The sequence below is a fragment of the Rattus norvegicus genome, chromosome 1, assembly GCF_036323735.1.
Source record: "Rattus norvegicus strain BN/NHsdMcwi chromosome 1, GRCr8, whole genome shotgun sequence".
Classification (NCBI taxonomy): domain Eukaryota; kingdom Metazoa; phylum Chordata; class Mammalia; order Rodentia; family Muridae; genus Rattus; species Rattus norvegicus.
The window spans coordinates 264,436,283-264,455,763 of NC_086019.1; the positions used below are offsets into that span (position 1 = coordinate 264,436,283).

Here is a 19,481-nt window from a genome sequence, read left to right on the forward strand (position 1 = left end):
TTGTCTTGCTTATGCACAGCAGTCTTCACAACACATGACATTTCAGCAGAACTTCAAAGGAGCAGCAGAGACAGCAGCCCAAGATGTGGTTTACATATTGGGGAGACAATTGGGAGCTTATTTGCGCTTATCTTTTTCAAGTTAAAAGGCATGACATCTACTGAAAACCTTCCTGAGGTTTGAAAGGCTACATCTGAAAGCAGACCGGATACTTTGTCTAAATTCTACATTTGTCTTAATGTGCAGTTACACGGTGTCAGTTTACCCACCCGCAATGATGGAGAGTCTTGCTTGTTTGTGGCTTGGGTTTTAGTCACATGTGTAAAAACATTAACATTTTAATCATTCTAAATGATCGGAGCCCAGGCCAAAGATGTAACGACACCTAGTTTATCTCGCTCGTTTTTCTCAGTGTTGGAAATGGCTCCTTTAGTGACTCTATTTTATAGAAGCCACAGCAGAACCTCTGACCACACGTGAAAATATCTGTAGAACAGCAGATATTCACGGTTCATGGTTATATACTAGTCAGACTTTCGGTTTGAACTAACAGTAGTCATACTGCAAAAAAAGACCATCCTAATTTTTCTAAGGCTAGTCTATTCAAAATAGACAGGTTTTATGTGTTTCTGTGTGTGTGTGTGTGTGTGTGTGTGTGTGTGTGTGTGTGTGAGAGAGAGAGAGAGAGAGAGAGAGAGAGAGAGAGAGAGAGAATTTCATGCAGTGAGTGTTTTTAAACAACAGGCATCATTAATACCTTGGTTTTTATGAGTTTCTTATTTTTCAACTACACTTTTTCTAAACTATAAATTATAAATAATGTCTTTTGTATATTTTAAATTGTTCTTAGCTGCTGTATAAACCAAAAACATGTGATTAACAGAATTGTCCTGCAAAAGAAATTTAGAGTTACCAAAACACTGTTGTCTGAAGAGTGAGGACAATGAAAGTGTCTGCGAGTACCGACTTTTACAAATTGACAGTGTGTTTACCTTGCTTCGTGGTCACCCTGGACCCATTAGGAACCAAGGAAGTAGACTGCATGTATTAATGCTGAGGAAGCTGAAGAAGACCACCATGTGCCCAGCTTTTACCAGCGTGCACCGCTGCTTCCTGAAGTTACTGACAGGCGTGCTCTCTGCCCGACGGGGCCCCTTTGGTTTGGAGCTCACCCTTAGAGCAGACTCTTGGGAGGTACATGGTCAGTGGAAGGAGCCACCTTTCAGTTTTCCCGTTTCACAGACACAAAATCATTTCACTTCCCTGAGCCTCTTCATTCTTCAATAAAATAGAAGTAAATCGCACATCTCAGAATTCTAAGATACTAGCATGCTATGTTAAAGTATTTAGTATGCTACAAAATACAGTAAAATGCGTGTCTTGTTATTGTGTGGCTGGCCACTTGTGATCCATGATTGTCTTATGAAAAGACTGTTGTTGTTGTGTGTGAAACGTGTATGTTTCAACCCAATAGAAAGGAGATGTCCTACTTGGACAATTCTTACTGTCCGTATGAACTTTGCACTGTTACAGAAGGGCCTTCCTGGTCCAGCCGCCATTGATGAACCTCCATGGGCTTGGCCTGGGCTGGAACGTGGATGGTCTTGCTGTGTCAGAGTGTTGATTGGCTGGGCCTTTGGTGGCTCTCTCAGCCTCTCTTCACTCTCCATGTGGCTCTTTCCCCAAACTGAAGGGCCATCAGAGGGCATGTTTCCGTGAGCTGCCCTCGCTGGAGTTAGCACCAGCCATACTTAGAGGGGCTTTGAAAAAGTTAGAATGTAAGTAGAATGTAATGGCTTCCTACAATGCATGTTTTATCGATTTATGAATGGCATTTTTTCTAAAATGCTAATTTTGTATTATAAAGTCAGACAAACATGGACAGTTTGATGACTAATAGTAGTAGTTGTAGGCAGAAGTTCCACCTATTTCTTTACTTGAGAAACAGTGGGTGTGGCCCCTGTTTGGGGCTTTGGACATATTTTTCATTGTTTACATTTTATGTGTATGAGTGTTCCTGATGTGTGTCTGTGCGCTCTCTGAGTGCATGCCGGTGCCTCTGCAAGCCAGGAGAGAACACTGGATTTCCTAGAACCAGAGTTACAGGTGGTTGTGAGCCACCATGTGGTGGCTGGGAAACGAACCCATGTCCTCTGGAAGAGCAGCAGTGCTCATAACTGCCGAGCCATTGCTCTCGCCCTCTCTGGAATCTGTGTGAAATTTTATTTGAGCACAGTAAACTAGGAACTATTGCACAGTGCTGTGAGTTGGAGGCCCCTGATCTGTGCATGTTCTCACGCTTGCCAGAGACCCTTGACACAAGCCTCTTTCTATGTCATAGATGTTTTCTGTTAAAACTTATCTTTTCTGCTTATTAACTTGATGGTGATAATTGACAGCTCCTAAGAAGAATACCATCTAGGGCGGAGTGCCTGGATTAGGGTGTGTATTGCGTTAATCTCTAGTTATTCCTAACAAAATATGACATTCATCTTTAAAAGTTCTTGCATCACTGTTGACATTTTTAAGTTATTCATTAATATTGTCTTTTCCCGAGCAATCACTGAGCAGAGGGTACATGGCTACAGTGTGCGATTACTCTCTCACTTACCCCCTGATATGCATTGAGTTTAATGATCCTCAAGCTACTTCCCTGGACCCCTTTCTGTTGGCAATAACTGACCAAGTCACAACTTAGTTGAATTTGATAAAGAAGGGGCAGGCCAAATTGAATTTGATAATTTCTAACATTAAAGAGCTGATGCTCTGTTGGTAAAGTGCTTGTCTTACAACAAAAGGGCCTCAGTTCGAAACCCTTAACCTGTGTTAAAACAAAATAAAACCAAAAATGGTGTGAAGGCACGCACTTTTAGTCCAGTGTTTGAGTCGTGGAGACCAGTGGATCTTTGAGGCTTGCTGGTCTGCCAGCTTAGCTTACTGACTAGCCAGTGAGAGACCTTGTCTCGAAAAACAAAGTAGATGGTATTATGTAGAACAACATCCAGGGTTATCTTCTGGCCTACACAGGCACACTCCAGCCGATGTAGGCCATTCCAATCTAAGACCTGACATCAAGAGAGAGTTAGCACACACATCCGTAAGCTGCTGTGGAAGCAGGCATCAAGGACTAGATAGGATGCTGCTTGCATGAAGCCTTGGGTTGGTACAGTCTGGCGTGACTTCTGAGTTCTCTTCTAGAATCTTTGAAGAGAAGAGTGACTCTCCCTTCAGTTACTGACGGGTATGATTTCTAACTGTGGTGACAGCCATCTTGTTAATGGTCAGGATTTAAATGCAGAGTCATCTGCCTTTAACTCTTAGGTTGTTACTCTTTCCCCCTTTCAAATAGATATTCCACAGTCACAATCAGCATAAAAGGAAAGAGGTGAGAGAAAGCTGTGTGGACGGAAATGCAGTCCTCGTATGCAAACAAGTGGTTTAAGACCCTATGGTTGTCCCTCCTGTTTTCCCCAGTGGGCTCAGACCACCTTCAGAGCATCCTGGAGCTGTACGATTCAGGTGCTTGTTGGTTTAACTCTTAGATCAAGATGCAAGCTATTTGCAGACCTTGCCTGAGCTCAGTTCAAAGCCTCACCCGCCCCATGTGTTGACTCTTCTCTAGTTACCAAGACTGCCTAGGCTTCGCCTCCTTGTGCTCGCTCCTCTCTCCACTCCGGTGTAGCCAAGAGGAGAGAGGGAGTAGCCACTGATCGCTTGAGAAGGAGCTGCACTTCTTCCAGCTCTTGCCTGAGAGTGGAATATACTCTAAGCCTTCACTCAGGGCTGTTTGTGGGTTAGGGACAAAACTTATGAGAGGTGACACAGTGCCTGCTAAGCATGTGACATAGGTCATGTGACACCTCGTTATTTTATATTCTAAGTTTCTCCATCCCAGTCACTTTTTTTTTGTAGAAGAGAAAAGAAGCTACGGAGAGGTAATCCCATTTTCCCACAACTATGAAACTAGGCACAGTAAGCAGATTATTTGGCCCCACACTGAGAAATGAACGATTTCACAGGTGTACATTTTTTCAGTTTTATTTGTTGAGGTCATGTTCTCATATCTATTAATTTCCTTCCCCTATAATTCATTTTAAAATTATCCATTGAGACTGTGTATCATATATTAAGGATACCGTAGTGAAAAAGAGAGGCCAGGTACTTATTTTCAGGCAATTTATGAGTAAGAGGAAAGGTCAAGTAAAACTAGCCATTTTAACAATTAGCAAATGAGTATAGTGGGCAGTCCTACACGGTGGTCAGGTGAGGTAAGCTGTAAGAGCTGACAGGCTCAGTGGCCTAGGCAGGCAGTGGTAACTGTGGTTACCACCTGTGGTGCAGGCTGTGGTGTGGGCAGAGGGTGCTTTCTGAAAAGTGGCCTTCTGTGGATGCTGAGTGTTACGTGTGACAGAGATGCTATCCCAAGACAGCCTGGGCAGATGGCTTTCACATTGTTTGGGAGTGAGCAGACAGTGAGAAGTAAACACAGACACAGGCCATAGGCCCAGGAATCTGAGCGGTGCAGACTGTGGTGCAGGGTACAGGAATGGAAGGCATCTGGGTTTTACTCTGGGTAAAGGTCTTCAGAGGGCCACGAGAAGGCAGGTGGCCCCTTCTGAGAAGTGAAGGACAGGGACATAGGAGTGAGGGGACACAGAGGGAAGCCAAAGAGAGATCAGGAATTTTACTGTATCAATCTAGAACTTTTCCTTTTGTTAATTAAAATCACTGATGGAGGAATTTGGTGACGGAGATGCCAGAGAGATTATAAGCCGTTCTAAAAGGCTTTCAGAAACAAGAAGCTTGAATCTGACCAATCTAAAAACTATCTCCTTTCAGTTTCATACATTTATAGAATGGGTTTTAGTGACCTGGCATGGATTCCTGACTATTCTTCCTTCAGAACCTCTCTGAACAAACAGGGACTTGATACTCATTGCTCACACAGTGGCTGGTCTGGTAAGCAGAAAGTGACAGAGTTTGTGGTAGATCTAGGCTGGCGATTGGATTGCTGGTAAGATGCTGGTGAATCGTTGAGGTGCTTTCAAGACACAGACTCTGGTGACATCTCTAGAGAGAAGCGTTATGGAAATCGCTCACAAAAACAGCACTCTCCTTAGAATCTTTCATCTGCAAGATTCTCAGTATAAGTATATATTGTCCCTTGATTTATCTCCCACTGATCTCAAGAGGAAACACATCCAGGTCTTACTGCCCAGTGTTGTTCAAGACCAGCAGTCTTGGCATCCTCTGCCATGTTGTTATAAACAAGATAGACAGACAGACAGACAGAAAGAGGGAAGGGAGAGAATGAGACTATGACCTTTGTTGCCATTTTAAGGCCTTTGCACTTTTACTCTATTTATCTGGCTTTAAGCATTAGACATTCTTCAAAATCTGCTTCCACTGGCCTAATTTATGTGATGTGTTTCAGATTATTTTTGTCTTATAGCTGCAAAACTTGAATTCACTTATCCTGATAGACTTGACCATATATGGAAACATATGGAATATTTTTCCCTTCTGGAAAACTGTTCTTAGGTTATAGCATTTTAGTGAGAATGGGGTAATCTATCTATACTACAGTTTTTAAAAGGTAAGTTTCTTACCTGTCTTTCTTTAAAGAGATTCCCCGAGACAGTGGCCAGTACTGGTGTCCACACACACCTTTTAAACAATGGGGGGCAGCTTTGGAGAGCTGCTGTTACAGGGTAGAGTCAAGTAAGAGGAAGGGGGGTGCTGGGCATATAGCTTGTGGGTTTTTTTGGGGGGGTTGTTTGTTCTCTTGTCTGTTTGTGTTTTGAAGTGCTAATGCCCTTTTCCCTCCTTCCTCACACCATGAATGAACAGTTCTTTGCTGTACTCCTGCCATGATACCCTTCCCGGCCACTGGCCGCTGCGGACTGAAGCCACGTGCCAGGGTTGTCTCCTTCCAGGTTGATTACCTCAGGCATTCCGTGACAGTGACGGCAGACCAGCCCCATTTCCTTTGTATCCTCATCTGAAAGCCATGGCTAGGCAGCTGCTGCGTTCTCCCTAAGACTTTTGCAGGGTTTTATAGGGAAGATGGGAGGGCGTAAGTCCAGTATTACACTGGGGATCTGATTTACATCCCAGAACCCACATGGTAGAGGGAAAGAACTAACTTCCACAAATTATCTTCTCTCCCCATCACGCTTGCCATGGCATATACTCCCCAAATAAGTAAGTGTAAAAAAATATTTTAGTAAGCCATTAAATGTGTTCAGTTATCCTCAGAGCAGATTATTGGTAAAGTAAAACCCAATGGTAGAAACAATACATGAGACCTTGTCCAGTAGACCTTGGGTTAGCTCGTAGCAAAGCCAGTCCCTCCTCAGAAAGTCTGGCATGTGGATCTTGCTACCCCGTAACACACTGGCAAGACCTTTGGTAAGACCTGGGGACTTAGAGTCAGACGTGTATCGTCCTGCCGTCAGAATTGGAGTTACTTGCTAAAGGGAGATCTCTGATTCCCTCGTGTTGGTAAGAGGAGAGTGAGATGGCATGACAAGGAGAACGCTGTATTTCTCATTCATCCAAATTCACAGGGACACAAGACACATCTAGCATTGTAGTCCTGCCTTGTCTCAGTAGAGGGTACTGTGTCCACAAACATGGGTCCCAATTATTGGCCTAGGCCCTTTGATTAACCCTGGTGGTAATTCAGAAAGCCACCATCATCTGTCATGTTTAAATTATTGCAGAAGTAAGACATTAATACCTTGCTCTTCTGTAAAGTAAGAACAGAGAATAGGATTCCACAGGTGCATTGTTGTTAGCCGTTTGTTCTGTTCAGCTATGGTATTTTAGAGAAAACTGTTCGCTATAGAAAGGAAGATAAACCGTTGATGTGGAAGTTACCTGTAGAGAAAGGTGCTCTGTCTGCTGCTGTGACTGGCAGAGTGTTTTTCAGAACCAGAAGGGCATTCTGCCGGGACAGAATTCTGTCCCTTAATGTGAGAACCATGTACCTTGCCATTATCTTGTAAGTTTTTACACGTCTACCCGACTCTAAAATCAACCAAACAGAAAGGTCATTTTAAAGTTTGTATTAACCACTGATTTTATAATTACCAACAGCTAAAGTCTTATGTGTCTTAAGAGCTGGGACCTGCAAGGGAAGGACAGCGGAGTTTTCATTTGGAACAATGCCCTAAAAGAGCATTGCCAAACTGTACTTAAATTTACTTTATAAGATTCTCTGGGATATTGGAGATCTTCATAATGGCAGGAAAAGGTTGTCATTTGAATCCTCTTTAGAGAACCTTCTCCTTAGGTGATCCAGGAGAATTCATAGCCTTCATTTGTAATCCATTAAAAAGCAGTATCTCATTTTTACGGGTACCTTTTCCCATAATGCCTATCGCTTTCCCAGTTGGCTACATTATGAAGCCATCCTTACTCCATGTGTCTCTGTGAGCTGAGGAAAAGAGTGACAAGCAAGGCAGACAGTGGCCATGACAATTGTCTTCCAGATACAATGCAAGGGCTGCAGTTTATAACGTTCTATAGGGTCCTTTTTGAAAATCAGGTTTCTTTTCCTTTGAGTTTGACTTCTAATGCCCAGAAGTTTTCTTTTCAGCTGTGTTTATGTATTAACAGGATTTTTTGAGGTGGGTGCTTTAGAGTTTTCACAGCGTGGGTTGGCAATGGTCTAAGACCATGTAGACATGGAGTGGGAATCTGATGGGCATGAGCTTTAAAAATGGCTTTGTGTGTATGCTCTACATTTCAAGGCTTCGTCTGTATTTCCTGCTGGACTACAGTGTTTTCCAACATTACCACAGAAGAACAAAGTTAACATATATAAGATATATATATATATATCCATATATATCTATATATATATATATATCTTGAAGGATACATCTTTCCAAGGAAAGCCCTTTTCAAAGAGGCTGTCATGGTAGGCCCACTTTCATGCATGGCACTGTGTTACCCTTTTGCATCTTAAGATATAAATTCTAAGTCATAGTTAAATAAATACCTATTTATTTAAAGACGGGAAGAAACTATCCTAAAACCAGATGAGGAAGAGGACCTCAGAGACTGCCCCTTGCTGAGTAATCAGTCCTGACCTCTCCTTCCACATTCCCAGGTCTTCACTGTCTAGTGTCCTGGCATATCTACATTTAAATATATTAAATGATGCTTCCATATTTACATTTAAATGTCTTCAGGGTTCAGCTAATCTTCCTTATTCATTTTGAGAGTTACTTACTGGCTGCATACACACTTAAACAGATCACAGTGGGACCTTGATACTTGTTTAGCAGTTTGGGGCCCTAAAGAAATCTTAATGGAGTTCGTTGGACACCCACTGGGTTATGGTTCATTTTTAAAATAACAAGAGGAATGCTGGGTAAGTTAATGTTATTAGCCACAGTTGCACCTGGAAGTGAAGTAAGGAGAATTGCGCCCCACTGTGGGGAAGTCTGTCTGCCTTCCTGGAAGGAGCAGCAATAGTGACAGCCCCTGTGAGCAGCATTTACACCATCATCTCGGGGTTATTGGTCAACAGAGTAATTTATTTAAAGTGGAAATCATTGGCTCAGATTGAGCTGCTTCCTAACGACTTCCCCAAGCCCCGTTAGTTTGAGCGCTGTGGGGGAGAGCGGCCTTGCATTGTTTCTCTCCTCCACCAGTGTGTCTTCCAGTGATCTGTACTGTTCAGTGTTCTGTGCAGATCTCTTGATGATAAAGGTCTGCTAGTAAAACAAACACCCCCACCCCAAATAAAAACAAACAGCCCACTTTGCCCTAAGAAATCTGCGCAGGTATAGAAGGGATGCTGGTTTTTCTGGCTATAATTTGTTATCAGAAGACTCTTACAAAGTCATTCAAAGTCTTCATGTGGGCAAGTTAAAGAAACTGACTGGAGTGACTTTGTTAATATGAAAAGGAGACTTTTAGAAAAGCCACAACACTGTCTCTAAAAGTTAAGTGTGGAGATGGACCAAATGTCTTCCTGCCTCCCTCCCATTGCCTGCCAGCTGTGACTTTTCCCTGTGACAATGAACCCTCATCTTTATTGCTGTGTGCAAGGTACAGTGTTTCCTTTTTCTTCCTACGTGGGCTTCCTGTAGAATGCACACCCCATATAGTTCTTTAAATTCATACTGTTGTGAGAACAAGTACGTCTTTCTGTTCTCCCCTTTGTTAACTAAACCTTGTGGAGCAGCAGCTTTTTCGTGCCCTCCGCAAGTTGCCAGACTCTGCTCAAATTAAACACTGTAAGATTATCAGCAGGTTACAAAGGGGCAGTGTATCGCTCTCCCAAAGTTGTATATAGCGTTGTCTTGATCTGAAAAATGCTAACAACATCAGACAGGCTAATCGCCTAGTGCCTGCCTTCTGTAAATTGGGAGTCCCATGTCTTCTACATCAGAAGTGAGGCAAATGCGTGGACTATTTTCCCTCTCCTTTGAGGATGAAAGTTGTATGTGTAGGAAGCATGGGCTCACCTCCACGTGTCAGGTTACATCACCTACTCTAGAACAAGTTAGAGTGTGCTCTGAGCTTTGCAGCTAGACAGACGCAGGTTCAGTCAATAGCCTTACCACTTAATAGCCGAGATGGAGCAGTTTCCTTAGCCTTCCTGGTTCTTTCCTAGTGTGTAAATCAGCTTTACAGGTACCATGTGCGGGCGTTGTTCGGGTAGAGAAGGTAAACTATTAACAGCCAGCCCAGGTGCAGTCAGCACTTGCACTGCCCTAAGGGAAGGACTCCGTCCGCCTGACCATGTCAGACTGTAGTTCTCGCAGTGGCTTGGTACACTGATGCTGTTTCTCTCTTGGGAAAGTCCAGTGCAGGTGTTCCAATGAGCACACAGCCTTCCATGTAGTGGTCCAGAAACTCAAGTTTCTCCTCCTGAGGCTCTGCCCTGCCCTAGGTTGTAGAATCCTCTACATTTGGCCAACAGCAAAGCCAAGAAAATGAAGGAAAACACACGTCCTTTAAGTTCCACATAGGTTCCGCCTGTAGCCCAGTGGCAATGGCTGCATGGGATACTGGTGTCCAAAGAAGCAAGCAGTGTAGGGAAGACCATGTTGTCACCTTTTATTATTATGTAATAGCAGAGAGCATGAGTGCGGGGAGCTGAGCCCTAGCCACACTGTCTATTTCGTGCTTACTTCACTGTCTTGTAAGTGGTTAAAACCTGACTACGAGGAGCACGGTAGGGAAGGGTGGGTACATCGATGACATGCCATACGTGCGGTTGGGGTTTTTCTAGCATTTGTGACAAACAAGACTTTAATACCTGGTGTCTATATCAACATTAATATATGCATTAAGACGTCCAACCTTGTTTGTTTTCTTTTCTACCAGGTACTTCTATTTATTCACTTCTCAAATAGATTTTATATTCCTTAGATCTGTAACAAAAGATAATTCTTCTGCATGTATTTTTGTCTAACTGTTGACAATAGATTAAACTCTGCAGATTTTTATATTCCATTTCTAAAGCATGTGTGAAGTACATTGCAAACTGTACAGAGGGAGCTTTAGACATGATAACTAAAAGTAATATGTTTCCCTTGGTGAGATCCTGAAACAGAAAAAGGACATTAGTTTAAAACTAAGGAAACACTAATACCATATCCATTTCAGTTATTAAAAAATGCTTCAGGGGTTAGGAAGTAAGGATGGTTGGTAAAGTGCCTTTTCACAAGGAGAAAGACCTGAATCCAATATACAGAGCCCTCACCAAAAAACCATGTGTGGCAGTATACATTTGTAATCCTAGCAGTAAAAAAGTAGAGACAGACAGATCCCTGAGTCTTCTAGCCTACCCTGAGAGTTTCTGGGTATGAAGAAACAAGAAAGAGGAAAGTGGGTGACATTCTGGGGATGTCACCTAAGGTTATCTCTGGCTGCCATGTGGATAATAGATGCTTGTGTACATGCATGTGTATGCTCACACATATACACATACACACACATACACAAATACACACACACACAGAGAGAGAGAGAGAGAGAGAGAACTTGAATAGTGCCAAAAAACCTACTCTAGGAGAATTACTGCACATCATAGCTCAGATACGCAGCACACTGCACAGAGATTTCCATTTGTCAGTATGAGTTATTATTTTGCTTCTCTTTGGTGAACTTCCCAACTCATAGTTCTGGACTATATGTCTGAAGATCGGTGTCTGTAACTACAGGACCAGGTTGTTACCAAGCTCCTCTACCTTGGTAACTTCTTTTTCCTGTTTCTTTAAAGCAGTCTGTCTTTATGATGATGATGTATTGGTTTCTCCGAATGCAATGTGTCTGTCCACTTCCACTGTGTTTCTGTGGCGAAGCAAGGCAGCTCCACAGTGGAATAGTTGAGATCTTGTATTGACCTTGCTAGGCATTAACTTTTGTGATCGATAAAGAGCTGTTATTGGACTCAAACAAAAACCAATGCCTGCTCATCAATTGGAGGCTTCTAGAATGTCCCTTATTTCTTCTTCTCAGTTTCAGCATCTTTTACAAAGTCTTTTCTGTTTCTTTTGGTGGAGATTACCCTGTCTAGGTCAGCATTTTCCTTTGGGAGTTTAAAGAGATGGTTGTTGTGCAAGGAGGTCACTCATAGGTTTTTTTTGTTTTTTTTTTACAAACTCATAGCTGACTAAGATTCATGCTGTTCATGAATTTTATTTAATTTCTTGATTAACATTCTAAAAACCATTTTAAGATAGTCCAACTATATGTCAAAAATGAAGTTATTTTAAATGTGTGGTCTGAAGAGGGATTAATGGTGCGTTGTTCTTGCCTGTGAATGTAGCAGAGACGTAGAGAAGTGTATAGCACACAGTTTGATGTGAATAAGCACATAAACAAAAAGTCCTTGTGGGAATATCTTAGGGACTTATATGTCTAAAGTTTTATTAAGTATCTAAGCTGTATGTATTAGTTGAACAGTCCTTTTTAAATCATTGTTTTGTATATTAATATAGAAATGTCAATTTTTACATAACCTGAAACGTCTTAGAATTGCCTCGTTCCAAAATTCAAATGTCAGAAGAGAAGTTCTGTTCATACATGACTGATATTTCAACTCTAAAGACCTCGTAAATGATTCAGTATCAGTTTGGCCTTATTGTGAAACAACTTTGAAAAAGGCAGAGAGATCTAAATCTGGTCCACAAAGGTGTGGTCTCATTCAGTCTAGTATAAAGCACTAATTTCACAATTCATTAAACAGCATACATTTTAAATTATGCAATAAGTTTGGTAAAAAATTTGAATTTCCACAGGAATTCTTAGATATTCTATAACATTGGAGAAACAGCAGAATCTCAGTCTTGGATAATGGGGTTGTTGTGTTTGTTACTAAATGAGATTAAGTTCATCTTCATGGACTGTGGTTACTTAGACATGGATGCTTTATGAAACAGGAGTGATCAACAGAAGCCTTTTGAGATAAACTGAGTAGCAATTTGTTCTCCAAAATCTGCAAGGAATCTATACATTTGAACTTTAAAGTTGAGAGCAATACTGAGCTCAGTGGGTTATAAACCTGGCAGTCATTTTACACAGAAAACCAAGTCTTGATACTTAATCCCGTTTGTCATTACTGGTTTCCATTCTTGTTGAAAAATCTAAGATAATATTGACCATACTGTGATATTAATAATTTGAATGAAATAATTTTGTTGGTCACAAGTTTTTAAATTGTTTTGTTTTATAGCTTAGGGAAAAAGTTTTCCCCAAAGGCCCTTAGCCCTCGAAGAGTCTTACTTTCATACATGGTCTTTATTTCATTTTGTTTGAGACAGGGTTTCTCTGTGTAGCCCTGGATGTCCTGTAACTCGCTTTGTCGACCAGGCTGGCTTTTAACTCAGAGATCCACCTGCCTCTGCTGCCCCTGCCTCCCGAGTGCTGGGATTAAATGTGTGCACCACCACTGCCTGGCAAAGGAGAGCTTGCACTTCAGCTTTTGTTTGTTCTTGTGCTTTATCTTGGTAGGGACAGAGCCCGGGGCCTTGTGTAGGCAAGGAGAACTCCCTCCTACTGAACTAAGTTCCATGTTCTCAAGAGCTTTTAACTTTCTGTTCTAGGATATAACGCTTGAGACACTTAAAATACATTAGCCTTTCAGTATGATAGAGTGGATGTTTGGAGTGTTACTGTTCAGGAAATACACATCGCCATTCGGCTCATAGCATGGAATGGCCAGTTTCATTTTTCCTCTGCTTGGAGATTAGTAGAAAATAAGCTCTATAAATTAAATTTTATTGCAGAATTGTCTTCTGATGTTCAGCAGTAGAGATAATACGGAATGATATGGCTGGAGTGGATTCTGTGTGAGGCAATTATGGCGTGAAGACTACAGTGAGAGGGGAAGGTGCTGCTGAAGGTGTTCTGTGAGCACCATCTAGAAGACTTCGCTGGGAAGGTGTTGAGGATTGCTGCGTCCTGTGCAGACGATTACAGCTCTGCAGATATACTTCAGTCTAAAAGCGGTGCCTATGAATGGTTTCAAGGACCATGTTATATTCTAACATGTATATAAGATATATTCATTCATCCATGTCTAGATATGTGGCCTTTCTTAGACAATTGTTATCATTTCAAAGTGCTTCCCCAACACTGGGCTCTTATCAAAGGCCACATTATTAAGACAGTCCAGCTATGCCTTCAGGTAACTGTGTAGGAAAGGTGAAGTAAAAATGTTCATCGTGTGTGTGTGTGTGTGTGTGTGTGTGTGTGCACACGCGCGTGCGAGCGCACTCCCCCCACCATGCACATTTGTGTAAATCTTCTGTTTCAGGACTCCATCACATATCAAATAATCAGACAATGCTTTAATAATTTATTTATATCTTACCCATAAAGTTTAGATTTTATATAGCAGTTATAAACAAATATTAAAAAATCAAATTTTTTCCTTGAATTAGGTGGACAGTCCTTGGTTTGAAAGGTCTATCCACAAGTTACCTCAAAGAAAAGGTGCGTGTGTGTCAGTGTAACTCCCTCAGCCTGTGTGTATCTCTCAGCTTTGTGCTCTCTACTCCCATCAGTCAACTAGGGCATCTAGCAAATGTCTCACCTGAACAGGTTGGCTCACAAGAGTGGCAGACTCAGAAGTAGCACAGTATAGGCCGTCAGCTGCGCAGTTCCACCCCAAGGAATTCCCAGGCTAACACCATTGTATGACAGAAATTATTAAATAGACCTGTTTGTTTCCTAACGTGTAGAGGAATCTTGTCATCCTGTAATTGAAAAAAAAAATCCCATTAATAAAGTCACTTAAATGGAAAATAGAATTTTAGAAAAAGCGACTTTCTGCTTCACACATACGTATCATAGACTGACTGTGTGGCCATTACGTATTGATTCCATGTACACACGTACGTGTCATAGACTGACTGTGTGGCCATTACTTTAGATGGTTTGTCCAGCTAAACTGCCTCCACAGCCATCATGAATGAAGACTATAGAGATTTATCAAGATGAAGCCACCCCATTAAGAATTGATTTCATCCAGCTTAGAGAAGCAGAGGCTACGGCCTGACCTGCGAGGCTCTGGCTAGTAAAAGTTCACTTGGTGCTGGCCATAGACCAGCACCACAGGCTCCAACTTTATTAGTGTCGAGATAAGCTGATTAGGTCTTGTCACTCAAAGGTGCCATATCTCGATCGAGATACACACTCTCTCTCAATTTCTCTTTAAGCATTGAAGCAGGCAACAAAGGCAGAGATGTGTGGTCTGCATCCCTACGGTTGTCACCACGCAGGGTGCGAGGGTCCTGTGATGATGCGATGACTGTATTAAAGAGTACATCAATTTGTTTTAAAGTGTTTTGATTTTTTATGGTGGCATTAAGAGAGAGAACATTGTGGTTGCAGCTTTACTAGAAAGCAAAGAGTTCTAGAAGGAGGGGAAAAAGTGTCTCTTTGAAGCCTACCAGGGCTTTGAATCTTGCTGTGCCGATGGGCGCCTAAGTACTCCTGTAACTGGCAACCTCAGATCCGCCATCAGCCTAGGAGCTACCGTCCTCCAAATTATTCATTGGGGGGGGGGGGGCGGTTGTAAATTGGCCTAAGCCACATTAATGATTATTGAGCACAATTTTAAAACTTTTATCAAGAGACTTGATGTCTTAGTTATTGCTTATGTTAATGTACAGATTAGATGATAAAGAACAGAGCTTCTAACTCTCCCCAAGCACAGCCTGTTAGTTCCATTCCATTAATTGTTTCATACACAGTAATGAACACCTTCCCCTGTATACCTGGAAGACAAACCTCGCTAATAAATACAGGCTGTTGAAGGTAATTCCGCGGGGCTGCAGCCTGAGACCTCCCCATCTTCTCTGCTGAGGAAAAGGTAGAGCGATGGCCCTGGAAACCTGCCCTTTTGTTCCTCACATCTGAAGTTTGTTCACCGCAGGCCTCCTTCCCACTTCAATGCAGCCACAGAAGGGGCTTGCCTCTTCCTCCCTCACCCTCTGTGCTCCCCTGGTGCTGCAGTCCTGCTCTGCCACCTTTCCACAGTGGAAGATCTCCTCAGCGGCTATTCCCCTTCACCCCAGCCACTCGCCACTCACCAATCAGGGAGCCTTTGACTTCAGTGAGATTTGTTCTGTGCACGCAGATGTGCATGGCCATTCTTGGTGATGCTCGTGACAGAACAGAAAGCACCTGTTGACATATACGCCTTTTCTTACATGTATCCTCCAAAAAACAAAACCTTTTTTCAGTATCCTATGAGTAAACAGTTGAAACATAGTAACATTTTCTGACCTGGAAAAGAGACTTCATTTTATCTCACAGAGATTAGGCAGAACACACACATGTATGTAACTGTACTCATGAGTACCTACAGGTAGGCATGTGTTCTGCTTTTAGGCCATATGAGAAGTGCAAAGCTAGTCAGTCAGATCTATTTCTGACTGGCCTGGACAGGGTCCTTGCCATTATGACCACAATACACTGCACACCTGGACCTCCCTGTCTGCGTCACTGCTGTATGGGAATTGGTGGTCTTTAAGAGAGATTTTCTATTCAGACTTCTTTTAGGACATTTCATGACTAAATTCACCTTAATAGTCTTTAGAATCTTTTTTGTTTTTTAATAATTAAAGGCTTGCACTCACGTGCTGAACTTGTCTGTCTCTACTTTGTGTCAGGGTCTGGACAGGCAGCCTTCTCGTTACTTGGGTTTCTGTCTTCCTGTTACCTGTCAGGGATGTGCATCCTCTCCGAAGCTGCTCCCCTCTATCAAGCCCCTTCTTTATATATGTAAGTGCCATTCATCCATTGCTCATTTTTGCTGTCTGCTCCTAGAGAACATAAGCGAGCATCTTAAATGATTGAAATGCACTCCTTTATACAGATTAAGGTGCTTAATGTGAAAGGTTTCCACCCACCTTCAGCCTTACACTAGTCATGGTCATTTCATCAGCCGCCTTTAAGGAGGTATGCTGTGGGTTTTGGCATTTTTGAATTTTTATCTGCCTGTCGCTGTGAAAACTTTTAAAGCATTTCAAAAGTTCTTTCAAAAACACTACTATTGTTGTTGTGAAAACCATTCTCTGTTACTTGGCAAGGTTATAATGGAGAAAGGCTTCCTTCCTTAAGCTGGCGTTCCATGCGTCTGCATGTGCTCACTCTCATGCACTTGGTGGGAAATACTAAGCCAATAACAAGTCTGACTCTTGAGGTTGCTGCACGCTTTAGCCGCTGAGCGGCTTTTCTTGTTCACTGTTTCCCAGTTTGGTCCCCTGAGCTTACTTTGATATTGTTTTTAGGTTACAATTAGTCTCCATTAACAGAGAAAGTTGGGGTGCAGTTTGGGAACATGGCTTCATCATGAATTTCAGTATAATGTGTGTCTCAGAGAAACCTAGGCACAAAATGTGTAGAGAGAAGAGCTGGACCGGGGACATTAACCAGCTGCCCCTCTGTTGTCCAGAGCCATCCTTGGTTGTGGCATAGGAAAGTAACCACAGATGCTCACACTGACCAGCATCACGGTGGATCAGCATTGATTCTGGAAAACCGAGTACTTTTTCTTTTGTTACATTGGCCACTTAGCTCAAACGAAGTGACATGTTTTAACGTGACTCTCTGCTCACTGACATCGAAAAAACTCCAATGTCTATGGAACTCCACACCAAAATGGGTTATACTAACCTGAGCATTTGAGAAGAATCTAGAGAGAAGTCTCTGAAGAAAGTTTTGGGAGGCAGGCCCCAGGAACACGTGGAGACTGCTGTCCTTGGAGCAGTCCCCCACAAAGGACAGCGTTTCTGAGTTGTTTTCATCATTAATACTCACCTCCTCCCAATTGAGAAATCTGTCACGAAATCCTCTTTAATGTTTCAAATTCACCAGCACCGTGGGGCTCTCAGCCACGTGGCATCCATCGCATGCTATTTTATGATGCCAGAATGGTTATTCCGAGGCACTAATGAACTTTTCATCAGAAAGAAAAGTCTTTTAGAACAAAGCGTATCACACATATTTTCTATTCTTTGGGTGACTTTCAAGTAATTGTCGGGCAGCGTTTGGGACTTAGATCCAGTTTTGCAGGGGTGCAGGGTAAGTTCTGCCCTTGGGGCTGGTGCATCATCACCCCTGACTACACACAGAAGCATTCCCAGTTGCCTTTCTTCCCTCCCCTCTTCTGGATTATTAGAATGCGACAAAGAATCGAGGAGCCACGGCCCACTGCTTCCTTTGTCCGTGTTCTAGCTATGCTTAGCAGATACTTATTCCCGAGGATATTGAGTATATTTAGGATAACTGAGCCCAGATTACTTCAGTTTGATTTTCCATGGTGTTACATTTCCCTAAGTAGCAAATATCAGGTAACTCCAGAAAATAGAGAAAAGGTTGAAAAAGCAATCTTATCTCTTAGAGAAGGAGAGAGGAGGGGATTTATGACTATATAAAAATAGATTTTCTTTTATAACAGCATCTAAGTGTCTCTTGATTCAGACAGTTTTATCCTAACAATCGTGTGTCGTGGGCCCCTCTTACGCCATTACTAACAGCTAAGACGGAGTCTTCTGTAAAGCGAGGAGAGGGAAGGGGATCCGAGATGGGGAGTGCATCCCTGCTCTTTCCCCGAGGCTGAACCATTTATCACTCTATCCTCATTCGATAAAAGTGAATTTTATAATAAAATTTCCCCTAATCAGCCACTGTCAGTGGAGGTGTCTTATCGCTGAGAGGAAAATGACACCGATCCTATCGGAAAGCAGCACCGATGTCACCATGTTCCCAATCACAGCTCTTCAGCCGCCGTATCTACCTTCTCCACAAACACCAAGCCAAGCTTTTTTCCTAAGAACATCAAAACACAGCAAAGTCATTAAAATTGCACCCGCGTAGAGTTGCAGGGACCAGCCACACTGGCGCAAAATGGGATGTGGGAAAACAGGCTCCAAATGTGCTAATTCCATTGTCACGTGCTTACGGCTTCATTTTAATCAGTTAAAAAAAAGCCACACATTGCAATAAATTGGCATTATCTTCTGTGACACCAGAAGACACAGTTGGTTCAAGGATTTAGAGGGTCACTAGCAACAGTATATAGCGTTACAGACAAAGTCTTTTTACGCTTCAACTACGGTAACTAAGGTACAATCCCTAGTCAAGACCACAAAGAAAGACCATAACCCATGCAGCACAGGGTTCAGCTTCCAGACCTTCCGCCTTTTCCTTGATGGGCTTTGTGTGCCTAACAAAGACTTTTGAGAAAATTTTTAAGAGACTAATTCATTTCTCATATCTCTCTATAAAAGAGTAATCTCTGGCATTTCAGGGCTGTAGCCTCACTGCATACTTGGCAATAGACCCAATGGTCTTTCCATAGGTCTGCCCACTGGACTTGTTTTCCAGGCCCAGTGTGTTACTGACTATGTTTACATTGACCATTAGACTTGTGAGCCTAAACAAAGATACATTAACAAGGCCTGAGGAAATGCAAACAGAAAATAGTGTCATTGACAACTGTTGGAGACCAATAATGAGAGACTGTCTCTGATGGTCTTAATTTATTATGCCAAACTAGCGTCCATGTTTTTACACAATTTAAGTTGAGAAATTACTGCAGGCAGACTTAAGGGTAAATCTAATTTTAATTTGTTCCTCCGGGTTGTTTTTAGCATGTCCATAGCTCTGTTTCAAAGCCAGATGATCCTCAGACTTGGCCTGACCATTCTACTGGAGACTGTAAAGTTTAGGGCTAGCAAGACTTTGTTTTTAAGGCAAAAGGTAAAGGGTCAATTAAGCTTCCACATTCAGTGTGTAGCTCTGTGAGGTCTACAGTCTTCCATCACAGAATTTTCAAGACCGAGATCATCAGCTGCGTTTTGAAATACTGAAGAATTTATAGTGTCAACTAAAGAGAGAAATAAACAACAGTGCTTCATGAAATAAAAGAGTGGAATAAATCTTGATAGTTTAGAAACTGTTGTTAATAAATCTGATGAGAGAGAGAGAGGAGAGAGAGA

The 19,481-nt window shown here is 42.2% G+C and overlaps 1 protein-coding gene across 19 annotated transcripts in view; it reads left to right on the forward strand.

The window, feature by feature from the left end:
* Vti1a (vesicle transport through interaction with t-SNAREs 1A) overlaps window positions 1-19,481 on the forward strand; it is a 305,634-nt gene that overhangs the window by 74,745 nt on the left and 211,408 nt on the right. For 2 of the 19 annotated variants that reach the window (XM_039090105.2, XM_039090117.2), the window contains one exon: window positions 13,257-19,462. The exons of 15 other annotated variants lie outside the window; for them this stretch is intronic. In XM_039090105.2, coding sequence (XP_038946033.1) covers window positions 13,257-13,282 — 26 coding nt within the window. In that variant the 3' untranslated portion in view covers window positions 13,283-19,462. Of the gene's footprint in view, window positions 1-1,022; window positions 1,305-13,256; window positions 19,463-19,481 lie in introns of those variants that run through there. 2 more of the 19 variants (XM_039090101.2, XM_039090113.2) reach the window with 1 other exon arrangement.